The sequence below is a fragment of the Hemitrygon akajei genome, chromosome 10, assembly GCF_048418815.1.
Source record: "Hemitrygon akajei chromosome 10, sHemAka1.3, whole genome shotgun sequence".
Lineage (NCBI taxonomy): Eukaryota > Metazoa > Chordata > Chondrichthyes > Myliobatiformes > Dasyatidae > Hemitrygon > Hemitrygon akajei.
In genome coordinates this window covers 163,638,971-163,656,206 of record NC_133133.1, presented here as the reverse complement: position 1 = coordinate 163,656,206, position 17,236 = coordinate 163,638,971, and the positions used below count along the sequence as shown (strand labels likewise).

General features: G+C 41.7%; 1 protein-coding gene across 1 annotated transcript in view; it reads left to right on the top strand.

The window, feature by feature from the left end:
• The window catches only part of hmga2 (high mobility group AT-hook 2), a 150,541-nt gene that overhangs the window by 111,582 nt on the left and 21,723 nt on the right, over positions 1–17,236 (top strand). Inside the window, exon 4 of the mRNA XM_073059581.1 lies at positions 9,941–9,973. Within this exon, the coding sequence (XP_072915682.1) occupies positions 9,941–9,973 (33 nt within the window). The remainder of the gene's footprint in view (positions 1–9,940; positions 9,974–17,236) is intronic.

Here is a 17,236-nt window from a genome sequence, read left to right as displayed (position 1 = left end):
TAAGAATTTAATGTTGTTTAAAAATAGTCCCTATAGGCTGTTAAATATCTCAATTTGATCTAGTTGTTTTCATTTCATCATTCCTAACCTCCCCGAGAAGAATTTCCTCTATTCATTTCAGTCAGGAGTTGGCCGTTATGGCCTTGTGTCTAATTAAATCCTGGCATGGCTATTAGTTATATAAGTTGCTTCCTGTAACTTCTGTGACACTGTAAAAGTACGAACGCTTCAGTCTCTGCGATCATAGCAAGAGTAAATTCAGCATGGTTCTAAATGAGGGTTAGAATGATTAATAAACAACTGCACTTTGTTGTTCCAAGGCTTTAATTAACTGAAGAAAATTGTTCACTTAGATCAGGGGTTCCCAACCTGGGGTCCACAGATCACTCTCTTAATGATATTGGTCCATGGCGTAAAGCATATTGGGAACCTGCCACTTAGCTTGATGATGATGGAAATTGCTGAACCATTTCACAGGTTCTGATACAAATATCTAAGACCAGAGTGTTCAGACTGCAGTTAATTGCATCCTGTGCCAGGTTAGATTGGTGTAGACATTATTAAGCCTTTTCCTTAATCCTATTCTGGGTTGGCTGCCTTGTGCTCCAGGAATTGGCCAGCTTCTCTAGTGGTAGCACCACTGAGCCAGTATTGGTGATGCTTCCTACTCTGTAGTCACCTTACTCCTGCGCTATCGTCAAAGCAACAAACTTGCACTCAACATCAGTAAGACCAAAGAATTGACTTAAGAAAGGGTAAGGCAAGGGAACACAATCCTCACAGAGGGAAAAGAAGTGGAGAGTTTGAGAAATTTCAAGTTCCTGGGTGTCAATATCTCTGAGGACCTAACCTGGACCCAACATATCGATGTAGTTATAAAGAAGACAAGATGGTGACTATATTTCATTAGGAGTTTGAAGAGATTTGGTATGTCACAAAAAACTCTCAAGGTTCTACAGATGTACTGTGGAGAACATTCTGACTGGCTCCATCACTGTTGGGTATGGGGGGGGGGGCTACTGTACAAGATCAAAATCAGCTGCAGGCATTTGTCCATCATGGGTTCTTGCCTCCATAGTATCCAGGACATCTTCAAGGAGTGATGCTTCAAACAGCCAGTGTCCATCATTAAGGACCCCCATCACTCTTCTCAGTGTTGCTGTCAGGGAGGAGGTACAGAAGCCTGAAGGCACACACTCAACAACTCATGAACACTACCTTGCTACTTTTTTTATCTCCCATTTTTTGCACTTACTGCAATTCAGTTTTATCTCTCTCTATTATCAAGTATTACAATGTACTGCTGCTGCAATCTCAACAAATTTCACGACATATGTCAGTGATATTAAACCCGATTCTGATTAAATTCCATTGATATTGGTTCAACCAGCTATCACCGTATTCAGCCTTTGTTGATTATTAGTGAAGCAAATCTGCTATGCTAGACTCTCATTCTCAACCATTATTTTGTACTTGTATCAAATATGCATTGCTCTATTTTTTTCAGTCCATCGACCACTCCCATCATATAACCTGTCAAATCCTCAAGCATTTTCTGTTGCCTGAAGTCCTGTCGTTCATTGGTGAAATCAAAATGCACTGCTTGTGCATTCAGGTGCAGTTTGAATTAAGGACTGAACAAAGTTAATCTGCACTAAGTTTTGGCACAAGTCCAAATTTTAAAGAACACTTCAGTTTCCAGGTGTGACTTGACAGGTTTCGTTTTACAATCTTCCCGTGTGAACTTGTCCCATCAAGGGATGTTGTTTGACCTATCCCACAGTTCATTACATGCACTCTGGTAGCATCACATAGATTCTGGAGTACGTGTCTCCATGAAGCCACGAAAGGTGTTTGGAATGATCTCCATATTACAACCCTACTTTAAATAGATTATCAAACTTCTGTTGACTATTAGATAACATGTATCAGTTTGGCAAAATTGTAGACAGCTTTGAAAATCCAGTTGTTGGGGATAATGAGATACAGACCCTGGTTACATATTATAGTTGAATTTATCAATGGCTACTGGGATTGTATTCCACACAACAACAAATGGTTGGTTTTGGTTTGTTCATGACTGCCATGGTTTATTGTATCTGCACAAAAGCTTCTCGTCAGAATCAGGTTTAATATCACCGGGAAATATCGTGAAATTCGTTAACTTTGCAGCAGCAGTACAATGCAATACATAATATGGGGGAAATCTGTGAATTACTGTATATATATATATATATACACACTTACTGTCATTCACAGAACTTACCGCAAAAAACGGAGGGGAGGAAATAAATAAATAAATTGAAAGCAGTGAGGTAGTGTTCATGGGTTCAATGTCCATTCAGAAATCGTATGGCAGTGGAGAAGAAGCTGTTCCTGAATGGTAATACTCAACATTCAGCAAAAATTGAAAATCCTGACATAGGTTGAAGCAGTTGGTGTGATTTAATGAGGAAGCAGCAAAGGAACAGAATGCATTCTGGGTAGGGAACTTCACCGCCATTGATTCAGCGATAGCCGCATTTAGGCAGCAGTCAAACTCCAAGGATATAGCCACCAGTCTGGTTAATTGGGAAAAGTCCATTTGTAATGCACTTGTACTGGGAATGTATTTGCTACTTGTGAGCACTGACGAGTTCTTATCATTCATTAAATACTTGGTTGTTATGACAAAGTGATTAAATGGATATGCTTAAAATGGAGGTGAGTAGCTGTGAGGAATTTAACTAAGAAGTGCAGTGTACATTGATCATACCTGCATGGGCATTAAGGTATTTAAATAACATATAAACCCTGAGCCAAAACTGCACAGATTAGGATTTGTGTCTAGCCAAAAATATCAAAATGGACAGTTTGTTTCATAATGAAAGCCGCTAGACCCATCGAGATCCACATGGATGACTATTGATATATCTTTCACGTATGATAAATAAATAATGATGATGATGTTTTAATTGAATGGAGTCAGTACAGGTTATGCAGATTTTGGACTACAAGAAAAGTTGTAGGGTTCAGCCAGGAAACTTGATCTGAGATCAACCATTAATGAGTGCTGAACAGTGTAAAGAGGCTGTTGGCTTTACTCTTTTTAGTTCTTAAAGCGTATAAGAATCCTTTTTTTTCTGAGCACTTTGCATAACTATTTTTAAATCTAAAGAAATAAAAAAATTAATATATGTAAGTGGAATCTCTTGTTGGAAATATTCTTGGACTTAATAACTTATGACAATGTGAAATAATCCTATATTAATTGTACTGTTTCTACAAATGCTAGTAATCTTTACATTGTTAGGTCCTTTGGGATCAGAATCTTTAGCCTTGGTTTCCAATCAGGAGTTGGTGTTTTAAGAAATAGGAGGTTGTCCTTGAGTGGATAAAGCACACTCTCTACCACCATACCACCAATTCTGAACTCTTTTCCTACTGCTTAATGGGGACCTTGCATCAGATATCTTGTGTACCTTGATTTTAGATCGTGGCACCTCTACCTCTTCAACACTGTTTCCCAGATTCTATACTCCAGTCGAAGTTCAGTGCCCCAATCATTCACAGTTCGGTGAATGAAGCACAGGTAGTAATGAGTCCAAAGGAGAAGGTGGAAAATGATAATGCACAAGGTTAAAGCAGTGTGACCTCACTCTGAATGGTGCCAGACCAACATTTTCCAGCAGCATATAAAATAAATCATGTATTTGGTTTAACGTGTTCTGTAACATTCTCTTAGCATTTTTAGAAACTTTTTACCATGAGCTGCTCTATATGTTAAAATAATGTGAGGAAAGCAGGAACTGGAATTCAAAGTGCAAAGTAAATTTAAATCAAAGTACACCTACGTCACCATATACAACCTGGAGATTCATTTTCTTGCGGGCATACTCAGTAAATCCAATAACCATAATAGAATCAATGAAAGACTGCAGCAACAGGGTGGACAACCAGTGTGCAAAAGACAACAAACTGTGCAAATACAAAAAAAGAACTATTTAATAAATAAACAAACAATAAATATTGAGAAATAGTCCTTGAAAGTGAATCCATAAGTGTGAGAACAGCTCAGTGATGGAGCAAATGAAGTTGGTTCAGGAGCCTGATGGTTAAGAGATAATAACTGTACTCCGGTAACTTCTTCCTGATGGCAGCAGTGAGAAGAGAGCATGACCTAGGTGGTGGGTGTCCCTGATGATGAATGCTGGTTTCCTGTGACAATGCTCCATGTAGATGTGCTCCATGGTAGAGAGGGCTTTACCTGTGATGGACTGGGTTGTATCCACTGTTTTTGTAGGATTTTCCGTTCCAGGCCATTGGTGTTTCCATACCAGGCTGTGATGCAGCCAGTCGATATAATCTCCACCACACAACTATAGAAGTTCGTCACGTTGAATCTTCAGAGACTCCTAAGGAAGCAAAGGTACTACCGTGCCTTCTTTGTAATTGCACTTACTCGCTGGGCCCAGGACAGGTCATCTGAAATGATAACACTGAGGAATTTAAAGTCGCTGACCCTCTCAAACGCTGATCCTCCGATGAGGACTGACTCATGGACCTCTAATTTCCTCCTGCTGAAGACAATAATCAGCTCCTTGGTCTTGCTGACATTCAGTGAGAGGTTGTTGTTGTGGCACCACTCAGCCACATTTTCAAACTCCTCCTTATGCTGATTCGTCGCCTCCTTTTGATTCGGCCAACAACGATGGTGTTGACGGCAAACTTACATAGGGTCTCGACCCGAAATGTTGACCGCTTCTTTCAACGGATGCTGCCCGACCTGCTGAGTTCATCCAGCTTTTTTGTACGTCTTGATTTGACCACAGCATCTGCAGTGCACTTTGTGTTTACATATGGCATTGTAGCTGTGGTTAGCCACACAGTCACAAGTGTAAAGCAAGTAGAGCAGGGGGCTAAGCGCACAGTCTCATGGTGTACTCACGCTGATGGTGATTGCGGGGGAGATGTTGCCAATCCGAACTGACTGGGGTCTGCTACTAACGAAATCGAGAATCCAATAGCACGAAGAGCTATTGAGGCCAAGGTCTTGAAGCTTAGTGCTTAGTTTTGAGGGGATGGTAGTATTGAATGCTGAGCTGTAGTTGATAAAGAACATCAGGAAGTATGCATCTTTGTTGTCTAGATGTTCCAGGGTTGGGTGAAGTGCCTGTTTTGCCTTTAGGCAATTTGGAACAGATCCAATTCGCTTCTCAGGCAAGAGTTGATGTTTCATCACCAACCTCTCAAAATACTTAATCTCAGTGGATGTAAGTGCTTCTGGACGATAGGCACTGAGGCAGTTTACCATGTTCTTCATAGGTAGCTGTACAATTGAAGCCTGCTTGAAGGAGGTGGGTACCTCAGACTGACTCAGACTAAGTGAGCAAACGTCTATGTGCTATTCAGCATTTTAGAGTCTATTCAGTACCCTCAAAAGTATACCAGTTGTATCTGAGAACAAAACTATCTAGTCCCGCTTCCCTGCCATTTTCCTGAAGTGTTTCACTTCACCTTGTATGAATTACTAGTTGGCAGTATTGTGGTTCCATAATGTATTATATAGAAATTTGCCCCAACATTCTGAAAGTTGATGAGCCTCTGGCTGGATGGAGAGGTATGACCATCAGGGGCACTTAAAGAAGAGACAGATAAACTTTTGAAAGGTCAAGGAATTAAGAGCCAGTCATGAGGGGCAAGGTCTCCGATTCACTTTCTCTACTTTCTTGTGTTCACAACTTGTCATGGCAAGATGGGTAGTGTTTGGCCATTGGCAATGTCTTATATAGTGCAATTCCAGAAAAAAAAATGACCATCTGACCACCTGGTCGATGTGGTACATAAAAGTGTGTGGAAGAGAACAACAGCAGAGGTTAATTTTTGCTCACTACCCCAGAGTCCAAACAAAAAAATCTGTTTAAAATCTGCTGCAACACCCGCCCAGTTTGAGCTCTAGGAAGCAGTAAGCTGATTGGCAAAGGCTTTGTTAGTTAGCTTTTCTGACAAATCATGAAACGCAAGGAGAATCAGACAGGAGGATTTCTGGAGGTGTGGTGTGGGAGCAACCTGGGAGAGCGGAGGGTTGGAGGAAATTGGGAGTAAGATGAAGTGTTTATGTGGAAAAGCTATGTGTTATAACTGTTTAGTTGCTCATAAATAATTCCTTTCAATAGAATCTAGCAAAGTCATGTAAAGGAAACAATGGCTGCAAGGTTTATTTGTTAGTGTGAGGGATTAAAATGATTAAAATTACTGCACAGAAAGAGGCCGTGACCTATCATCAAGTGCGCAAAGATGGACCTCCATATACTGTTCTTATTCATTTGGCTTGTTCGAGGTTGCCCTCATTACATTCATTCAAGTATATTTTAAAATTGAAAGGTGGGGGCAGGGGAAGAGCTCCCTCATCACTCTAGTTCTGTGAGGCGCATTGCCACTAGCACTTAAGGCTGATTTATACTTGTGCGTCGCATCTACGCCATAGGTGTCGCGTACCCTACGCCGTACCTAAGCTGTGCCCTATGCAGTAGGGTGACGTGCACCTCTCCAGAAAAGTTACACGTCGCGGTGACACAGACCACAACAACTGTGATTGATCCGCTTGGTAGCATCGCATTTCCCGGTTGCTTCTGCTCCGCCATGTTTGTAGGCTGTGTTTACACCAATACGAAATAGATGAACCAAATTGTCAAATCTACCCGCCAACATGCGAAAATATTTGAAGTGCATTTCCTTGTCCATGTCTCTCACGAAGAAACTCAACACAGTGGCATAGAAACCCCACCGCCAACTAGCGTTTTGGCGCACACCAACGCATGCTCGCTACGGCGTAGAGCGACGCAGAAGTGAAAATCAGGGCTATGGCGTAGGCTGCAGCATAACCCGTACGCACAAGTATAAATCAGTCTTTAGCCTTCAGCAGTGTCAGTGAGCTGCTAAGCTGGGTCTGCATTTTGATGGAGCATCATTTCCAAAGCGATGTTTATGTTTAAAGATCCAACACTGCAATTGCCCTAATTCATTATGACTTTTCTGATTTCCTGTAAGCTGATGATTCAAGGATGTATATAATATTCATTCATTCATGACGTGCAATGTCGTGTGACGTGGGCAGTCATGGCCATGACCATGACCGTTCTTGGCAAATTTTTCCACAGAAGTGGTTTGCCATTGCCTTCTGGGCAGTGCCTTTACAAGACGGGTGATGTCAGCCATTATCAATACCCTTCAGAGATTGTCTGCCTGGTGTCAGTGGTTGCATAACCAGGACTTGTTGCTCATACGGCCATCCACCACCTGCTCCCATGGTTTCACAGGCTAAGTGGGCGCTACACCTTGCCCCAGGCTGACCTGCAAACTAGAAGAGGGAAGGAGCACCTGACACCTCCTTTGGGAGAGACATGTCTCCACCCACCACTCAGAATATAGTATACATACCTTGATAATAAATGTACTTTGAACTTGAACTTTGGCGACCCACCAAGTCTAAGCCAGCTCATTTTATCAATCCCATTACGCCACTTAATCCCCTGTAACCCGTTCTTTATCACATGCCCATCAGCACCATCCCGATTTTCTCTCAACCGTCAACAGCCATTTTAAAGTAAGCAATTAATCCACCAACTAATGCACCTTTGCAACTTAGAGACAGTACTGCTAGTAGAGCTGGCTGTCCACTGGCATCCAATGCTGTCGGTGTGGAGTTTTCACAATCTCCCTATGACCATGTGGCATCTCAAAGACATAATGTTAGCTAGTTAATTAGCCATTGTAAATTACTAGGTATAATTGTTAGGGATGTAGGATCTGCAATATGGGCAATTTAAAGAGCCCATTTCCATACTGTGTGTGTCCCCAGGAAGCACACATGGTCACTGCGGCAGAGTAACAAAGTGGTTAGCACATTTTATAGTACCAGCGACACAGGTTCAATTCCCACTGCTGTCTGTAAGGAGTTTGTACGTGTCACCCCCCCCCCTCCCATCCCCCCGTGACAATGTGATTTTCCTCTGGATGCTCTGTTTCGTCCCAAAATTCAAAGACGTAGCTGTTGGTAGGATAATTGATGATTATCCTGTGATTAGGCCAGGATTAAATCAGGGGATTGCTGTGTGACACGGCTCGTGGAGTTGGAAGGGCATATTCCGCGCACTATCTCAATAAAGAAAGAAAGAAAGAACGTGCAAACTCCACGTAGACAGTACCTGAGATCAAGGTCAAAATTGTCTGCATGAACTGTGAAGCAGCTGCCCTGTCTATTTTGCCCAAAGAGCTGTAACTAGTTTTCTTCTGTTATATCTACTGGTATGTAATGAGGAAGTGTTGATTGGTAAGGGCTAAGCATAATACCATAGATTTTCATTTGGTAAAAGCACTATTCCAGACATGTACATTTTTATCTAAGGGCATAACAGTTTTGTAATAGATATTATCCTATCTGTTTCATTGGGATATATTTTTAAGTAGTTTTCTTCTTCCTCCCCCACGCCACTTCATAAACTGAACAGTTTTTTCCATTGAATTGAAAAGGTGTCTCATTTCAAGTCTAGAATATGTGGAGGCTCATTCATACAATAGAGTTAAAGCTCTGTGAACCCAGCGGCTGTTTCAGTCGGATATTGGTCAATTAACAAAAGACAACCTCAGGCAGTATACCCACCACTTGTTGCGCTGTAGTTGGTTCCAGATCTGGGGACATGGGAAGTTTTTTTGCAGACTTCTTAGAAAAATAAAGTCGCAGAGTGCTGAAAACAAAACACACGGTGTTTTAAAGAAATCCCAGCTACACAGGGTCTGGCCTTTAGGTCATTTTCTACTGACAGAAAATTCCTTTTCTGTTAAGTATGATTTGAAGAGCGTCCAACATTTTGCCTCAAATTCATTTAAGCAACTATGCAGCTTTTTGCTGTGTGGTGTAGTATTTCATCAACCGTGCTTGCACTGTGTCGGTAACATGACAGTGCCGTTAAAACAGTTCTGACCGTTTCATTTCTTTGTTATTGATATAAATTAGTACAATGTGCATTTTGATTCATGGTCTAACACTGTATTAAGCAACATATTTTAGCAATGCAAATGACTGGAGGGTGTTGTCTGTGCAAATACTGCTCCTTTTGATGGAAGGAAGCCAGGTATTTATAGGGTTAAATCTTTCGGAAGAACCTAAAAGCCCATAACTCTGAGTACAACCTGAGGCATGTGTTAATAAGGTCTGCACTTCAATTGTTACCAGGTTTCTGAGCAATGTGTAAATCCTGCCTTTTTTCAGGAATGACAATTAGACATATATCACACTCAATCTGTTTTCCTGAAGCCATTCATAAAAATCAGATGGTGGGGCCTGGCCAGGAGCTTGCTTGATGCTGGGGTAAGAAGGGTTGAGAATAAGCGTTTGGTAAACCCCTGTCCACCCACCCCCTTACCCCCTGAACCCCACTCTCTGTCTCTGCAGTCACCGATGGTCCATTTGTTGAGATTATGGGAGGATTGAGTGCTTTTTGGAAGGGCAGCTGGTAAAATTACTCTGACACATACTGGGCAAGGAGCCAACGCTGGCCTTGATTCAGACATTGTCTTTCTCCTCATTGAACTGTCAGGACTTAATTCATTGAAAAAGTCAGGGAAAAAAGCCAGCGAGCTGGCAACTCTCTCAGAGTGTTTCTTTTAGCCACAGCATGCAGAAGTCAAATTAATTCAGACGGCGTAACCAAAGCCCTGTTTTCTTAGTATAACATTTCTTCTGTTTCGAGAGGTTGTAGAGCTATGCAGGTATAAGCCTACAGGTTAGGAAGAAACGAGAAGTGTGAAAGGAAATGGATCTGAATTTTGAAGGTCCTTTTTCCTTTACGGAAAACAGGGAAGGCTGTTTCACACTGATGTATTGATACGCTTACAGCGAAGCAACTAAGAACAACTCGAATACTTGATGAAATCTAATTGTAATTTTATTTTTTTTCAGCCGCAGCAAGAGGTCCAGAAGAAGCCTGCTCAGGTAGTGTGGACTTTTATTGCAATATAGAGTAATGGTTTAAGCAAAGAACTATCTGGGGTAGGGAAGTGGAGAGCCTGAACTGCTTTCAAAGCTGAAGTTTAATAACAAGGACATGAGCTCATGTGGGCTTCCTAATCTCAGCTGTCTGAGGAAATTGTGATAAATTATATAAACATGGGGACTACATGGAAGTTCTTGGCGGATAATGTAAATCTTACACTACATTCTGAGGAATCTCTTCCTTTTCCATCTGTTTCCTTCACTGTATCGTAACAGATGTCTTTACCATGTGGTAATCTGGATCAGTTTAAAAACTTCTGATCTTATAGTAGACTTTGGGGTTACGTACACATGGCCTTTTTATTTCAGCTAACCTTTTCTTGTATAGCGAGGATTGGTAACTGGAGTGGAAGAAGTGAACTTGATCCACAATTAGAAATCTAGTCTGCAGATCACATTTTTGGCGGTGTGGTGGTGGTAATCCAAGTGACTGGAAAGTCAGGGAGCCCTTTGTTTTAAAAAGCTTATATGCCCAGCTTCTTGAAGAGTGAAATGTTTGGTTGAAAGTCAGATGTCTGCTGCACACAGGACCAATGCACCATAATGAGTACATTAGTTTTCAAAGCTTCAGTATTGCTGCACTTTTTGGCCATAAACCAGGAGAGATTATTGTGTTAGCAATTCTGGATAAACCCTCCAACATTTGTATGCCATATTAAGGATGCTTCTTCCCATTCAAATGGAGCTTATTTTTTGCTAGTCCTGAATTAACATGGGTAATAATTGTAAATACGTACATTGTTTAAATGGATGTGTGTGCACATTCATACTTTGGTTGCCCTCCCCTTTCAGCTTCCAGCTCTTAGCATAAGTAAAAACAGTAAATACACTTCAAAAAACACTTCGCAGCTGTAAATCGCGCTGTGACGCCCCAGGGTGGTGAAGGCGCTATATAAATTCACATTTTACGTCGTGAATTCTTGGGTGCTGCTCCACTGTGGATACCTCACAGCCGTGCTTGACTGCATTCTTAGGTCAGCAGCTACTGGTGTGCACTTTCTGGCAAGGATCAGTGGATGGCATTTAGTAGCAGTGACCCTGCCCCAGCCAGCCACCCACTGAGTTTTGGGGAACTGAAATGAGTGTCTGATTTTGCCACATATTAGTAATGCGTACTAATACTACGCATTAGTAGAGTTTAACACCAGCAATTTTTTTTTTTGCATTGGTTCCCAATTTTAGTGAGTTTTGTTTCATCAGCTTGACACATGGAATTCCCATCACCTTGTTCAAACCAAATAACTGAGAAATCTCCACAGAATAGGTTTTCTGTTTGTGCAGTGCAGAGTACATACACATTCCCTGTAGGAACACAATTTGCTGAAACATTTGCAATCTGTCCCCCTCATGACAAGCAGAGACCACTTCTCATTTTGGGCACTAGCGTGTGGAGGTATCAGAATTAAACAGGAAGAATTATGGGCCCTCATTGTCAGATCTACTCCTCTCCAGGGCCAATTAGTGAGTTAGAATGACTGGTCAAATATCAAAAAATGCCCTAGAATCCTATTTACCTAACCTTAAAGTGTAATGGAAGACTTTGTAGTCCATCTGGCAAACCCTGGAAAATAATGCTTTTCAGTCCCTCTCAAATATGTATCCAATTCTCTCTAATTTTCCCACATTATCTGGTTCCCTGAGCAGTGGATTCCATATGTTTGCCATCCTTTGCACATACTTTTAACCTATTGGAAGCACCTTCTTTCAAAGCCTGCACCCACATTCCTGTCTCGACAGTTGTTGCAGTCTTGAGCGGATTGGAGTTAAATTGATCTTTCCTCTTAAAAATTTTTGAATTGTATATCCAATTGAAGTGTTTCTTCCATTTAAACAGTTCACATGGTGTTGGCACATGAGCACGCACCTTGGTTGCTCTTCCCCAGTTCCTCTCTTATGATACAAAGATGGGACAGTCAGTTTCTGTGTGGAACTACAGTCTTCCACAGCTACGTTGACTGTACACCCCTCACCCTGCCTCCTGTAAGGACAACATTCCTTTTTCCCAAGCAACATACAGAAAATGCTGCAGGATCTCAGCAGGCCAAGCAGCATCTGTGTTTATGTTTCAGGCTGTGAGACCCTTCTTCAGGACATTTTCCCCATTTTCTTTCTCTCTGTTACATTTGTTCCAATGATATGGGCTTCTGGTTCTGGTGCAATTGTAGTTTTCTCTTGTATCCCAAAATGTGGCTTACATTCTGCAATAGAGGAGGAAGCCACATCACCTCTATTTCCCACACATCTCTCTCACTCCTTCCCCCATGGATAGCACAAAGGCAAGAGTTTCCCTGGTGCTGATCTTCCAACTCAGTAATTTCATCACCAGTTTCACACTCAATACAATACCCTTTGTACTTTTTGCCATGCCTAACACTATTCCACCAGTGGAATTGAAAGTAAATCATTTCCTTGATTAAGAAACAGGCCGAGTGGCAGAAGATGGATTGTTGGAATATTGGAAAAGTTCTCTATAACTGTGATGTGACTTGAGATGTCCACAGGGACATTTGGAGGGGTTACAACCATTTTTCTAATTTATTAACAATTGACACAGTAGGAGAGAAAATTATATTTCTATTTAGAGGATGCAAAAAAGCTAAAAATGCAGATACTTGTAATTTAAAAATAAAAACAGCAAACGATGAAAAAGACAGTAAGTCATTGACCTTAAGCTTTTGCCCCATTGTTTACCGCCTGGTATTTTTGGCTTTTCCTGCTTCAAGAGGTTTATTATAGTAACACTCTGGTGAAACCATACCCTGGTGACTTGTGAACATTCTGGACATCTTGGGAGGAGGGAGGAAATATGGGCCTTGGAGGAAGTATAGTGTAGATTTACCAGAACAATATTACATTCCAAGAGTTAGATAACAAAACTGAGAAATGAGGATTACATTCCTTAGTAATTTAGTTTAATAGCAGACTTGATTGATATTTTCATGATATCTTTATAGGTATCCATTAGTCTCAAGAGACCATGGATTTGCGCCTTGGGAAGTTTCCAGGGTGCAGGCCTGGGCAGGGTTGTATGGGAGACCGGCAGTTGCCCATGCTGCAAGTCTCCCCTCTCCACGTCACCGATGTTGTCCAAGGGAAGGGCAAGGGCCGATACAGCTTGGCACCAGTGTCATCGGAGAGCAATGTATGTTTAAGTGCCTTGGTCAAGGACACAACACTCTGCCTTAGCTGAGGCTCGAACTAGCGACCTTCAGATCACTAGACCAACGCCTTAACCACTTGGCCACTAAAACTATTTCTACTTAATGGAAAATCTAGGACAAGGGGGATATAGCTAAATCAGATGTGAAGATAGGAAACATTTCTTCCACACATAAAGCACAATGGAAGTTTTCAAGCCTCTCATAATCAGTATTTAAAAACATATCACTAGTTAATTTTAACTTTGAAATTGACAATAGACAGTAGGTGCAGGAGTAGGCCATTCGGCCCTTCTAGCCAGCACTGCCATTCACTGTGATCATGGCTGATCATACACAATCAGTACCCTGTTCCTGCCCTCTCCCCATATCCCTTGACCCCGCTATCTATAAGAGCTCTATCTAACTCTCTCTTGAATGCATCCAGAGACTTGGCCTCCACTGCCTTCCGGGGCAGAGCATTCCACATATCCACCACTCTCTGGGTGAAAAAGTTTTTCCGCATCTCTGTTCTAAATGGTCTAACCCTTATTCTTAAACTGTGGCCTCTAGTTCTGGACTCACCCATCAGCGGGAACATGCTTCCTGCCTCCAGCGTATCCAATCCCTTAATAATCTTATATGTTTCAATCAGATCCCCTCTCATCCTTCTAAATTCCAGTGTATACAAGCCCAGTCGCTCCAACCTTTCAACATATGACAGTCCCGCCATTCCGGGAATTAACCTTGTGAACCTACGCTGCACTCCCTCAATAGCAAGAATGTCCTTCCTCAAATTTGGAGACCAAAACTGCACACAATACTCCAGGTGGGGTCTCACCAGGGCCCTGTACAGCTGCAGAAGGACCTCTTTACTCCTATACTCAATTCCTCTTGTTATAAAAGCCAGCATGCCATTAGGTTTCTTCACTGCCTGCTGTACCTGCATGCTTGCTTTCATTGACTGATGTACAAGAACACCTAGATCTCATTGTACTTCCCCTTTTCCTAACTTGACTCCATTTAGGTAGAAATCTGCCTTCCTGTTCTTGCCACCAAAGTGGATAACCTCACATTTATCCACATTAAACTGCATCTGCCATACATTTGCCCACTCACCCAACCTTCCAAGTCACCCTGCATTCTCATAACATCCTCCTGACATTTCACACTGCCACCCAGCTTTGTGTCATCGGCAAATTTGCTAATGTTACTTTTAATCCCTTCATCTAAATCATTAATGTATATTGTAAACAGCTGCGGTCCCAGCACCGAACCTTGCGGTACCCCACTGGTCACAGCCTGCTATTCCGAAAGGGACCCGTTAATCGCTACTCTTTGTTTCCTGTCAGCCAGCCAATTTTCAATCCATGTCAGTACTCTGCCCCCAATACCATGTGCCCTAATTTTGCCCACTAATCTCCTATGTGGGACTTTATCAAAAGCTTTCTGGAAGTCCAGGTACACTACATCCACTGGCTCTCCCTTGTCCATTTTCATAGTTACATATTTGTTACCAGAGATGTTGAGGGATATTCATGGATATTCCTACTCCGAAATGTGGAGTTTTATCTGTGATCAGTCATTATCATATTCAACAGCAAAATTGACATGACGGGGTAAATGGTCTATTCTCCTTTGCAATGAATGTTGACGTTCCATCTGTTCAATGGATGTATGCGCCATACTCACTCTGGCTATTGCATGCCTTGTGTAGACAACAGTCCCTTTGCTTCTGCATATGGTGCCATTAAATTTAGTGTTATGAACCACAACCCCAATCTTGTTGTCTTTACCCTGTGGCCAGAAGTGCAGCAGATACTCCCACCATTTATTTCCTAGTCCTTGCATTTAATTACAATTCTTGAACTGATCTTCCAAATTGAGCCTGTTGCCTGTGTTCTGAAGTTGAAATTCACGGCTCCCCATGCCCTGTTCTATTAACATTCCCTGTTTCTGTATTCCAGTGATGAATTGTGGCATTGTTTATTCAAAGCAACAATCACCTTGATGTCAACATAACCCTACAACTAACCCCTTGACCTATTCTCCCTTTTCCCCATTGGTTTATTAGCAAGTGTAGGTTACAAGATATCATGACCTATTCATAATTGGAGAACTGAGCATTACAAAAATACGTGAAGCATTGCTGCCATTCTCCTGTCATACCCCATTAAAGGAAAATTGTAAATGCAGAGTTGGACCACATTCTACCTTCCTGTCTACAACTCTCAGATTGAGCCCTGCAATATGCAAGTCTATGTTCTCATATGTGGCTTCCAAGTAACTACTTTAGAAATTGTTGTCCCTAATCTATATGTTCTTATCAGTTGTAAAACTTGTCCCCACAGTTGCAGAATAGCTTACCCTAAGTAACTTTGCCTGTTTCATGTCTTGTTCAAGAATGTGTACTTGGGCTTGTGTGTTAAATAAACCTCAATCTTCCTCCACTGACCCAAGAAAAAAAAATCTGGGTTTTACACTTTATTTTGTCTTGACTTTGATGCATGTTGTTTGGATTCCAAGAGGTCACGGTGAGACTTCATGGTCCCAAATCCTCAGCATTGCTTCAGGCTTCAGTTTTTTCTCTGTTTATGAGCACAAAGAAACTGGAATAGGAACAGGTCAACCGTTTCCCTAAATATTTTCATTTGGAACTGTAACAGAATTTCAAACATCTGGAATTATTTTAATGGGTTTTTACTGATCCTTTCCAAGTCTACCTACTCAACCCAAGTCCAATTGGAACCGATTGTGTTGGGCTCAGATTGATCATGAGTATATTCTGATAAAGCATTCAGGTTCAGCTGAGACTTCATCAATACATTTTAGCAAGTTCTTGTTTCCACTTTGCTATAAATGCCTCCCAAATTTTTTTTCTGGCTTCCATTAGATTTACCCTATGTGAGACTTGACATGTTTGACGGTTTTATATTTACAGTAATGATTGGGTCAGATCAGGTTTGATATGGAAAGCAAATTAAAAACTCATCAGGTTTTCCAGGGGTTCAGATTCGAACAGGTCAATTTGGGGTTTTAGTTTTATCTGAAGCAGACCCTTTAGCAACACACACAAAATGCTGGTGGAACACTGCAGGCCAGGCAGTTCCGACGAAGGGTCTCGGCCCGAAACCTCGACAGTGCTTCTCCTTATAGATGCTACCTGGCCTGCTGCGTTCCACCAGCATTTTGTGTGTGTTGTTTGAATTTCAAGCATCTGCAGATTTCCTCGTGTTTGCAGACCCTTTAGCTCTGCTTTTTGCAGTACTCCATTGTTTTTATAAAGGTTGCACAAAGGAAATTTCCGAAAGATCTCCATTTTGACTGAATTGTCATGCGGTATGCTGCAATTTTGATCATCTTTGGCTGTGCAAATGTGGCGCATGTATTTATTAGCAAGCTGGGTGGTCAGGGCTGATAAATGAAGACTTGAAGAGACATTCCACTTGCACTGTATATGCAACTGTGTGTGTTTCAGCTTCCTTCACTGCCTGCGCAATGTATCTATTTGTGGCTTGGTTGAATTTGAGTTATCATTGTTTAGTTTTTTCTCACAATTGAACAGCACTGTAGGCAAATACTGAGCACCCCCACATTATATTCACAAATGCCAGCAAAAAAGGCAGGATTTGCCATGAAGTGCCTTGAGGCGGATTTAGTCCTGTAAGATCATAATGCTTGAAACCTCATTTTCTTCATGGTATATTACCCTATACCTTTTGGGGCTGTTGATCTGAGTCCCTGTAACAGCTTTTTCGATTACAATGATATTAAGTCGGAAACCTGGTGGGATCTGAGAGGCTAGATTCAAGCAGATGTATTTGGTACTCAAAGCACAAAGGAACCATGCTAAAAGCCAGACGCTGATGAGGCCGCACAGCAAGCAGGTAGGTGCACAGGATGAGGTGCTGAGCTGTTACACAGGGCCCAGGTGATATGGAAAGATGCAGTATTGTTTTCGAAAAATTCTTTAAGACATTCTTCTTTGTCACAGAGAAGACTATTTGCCCTGCTGTACCCAGAAGGATTTCTTTCAGGCATTTATTTACCCCAAGAGGCCTCTTGA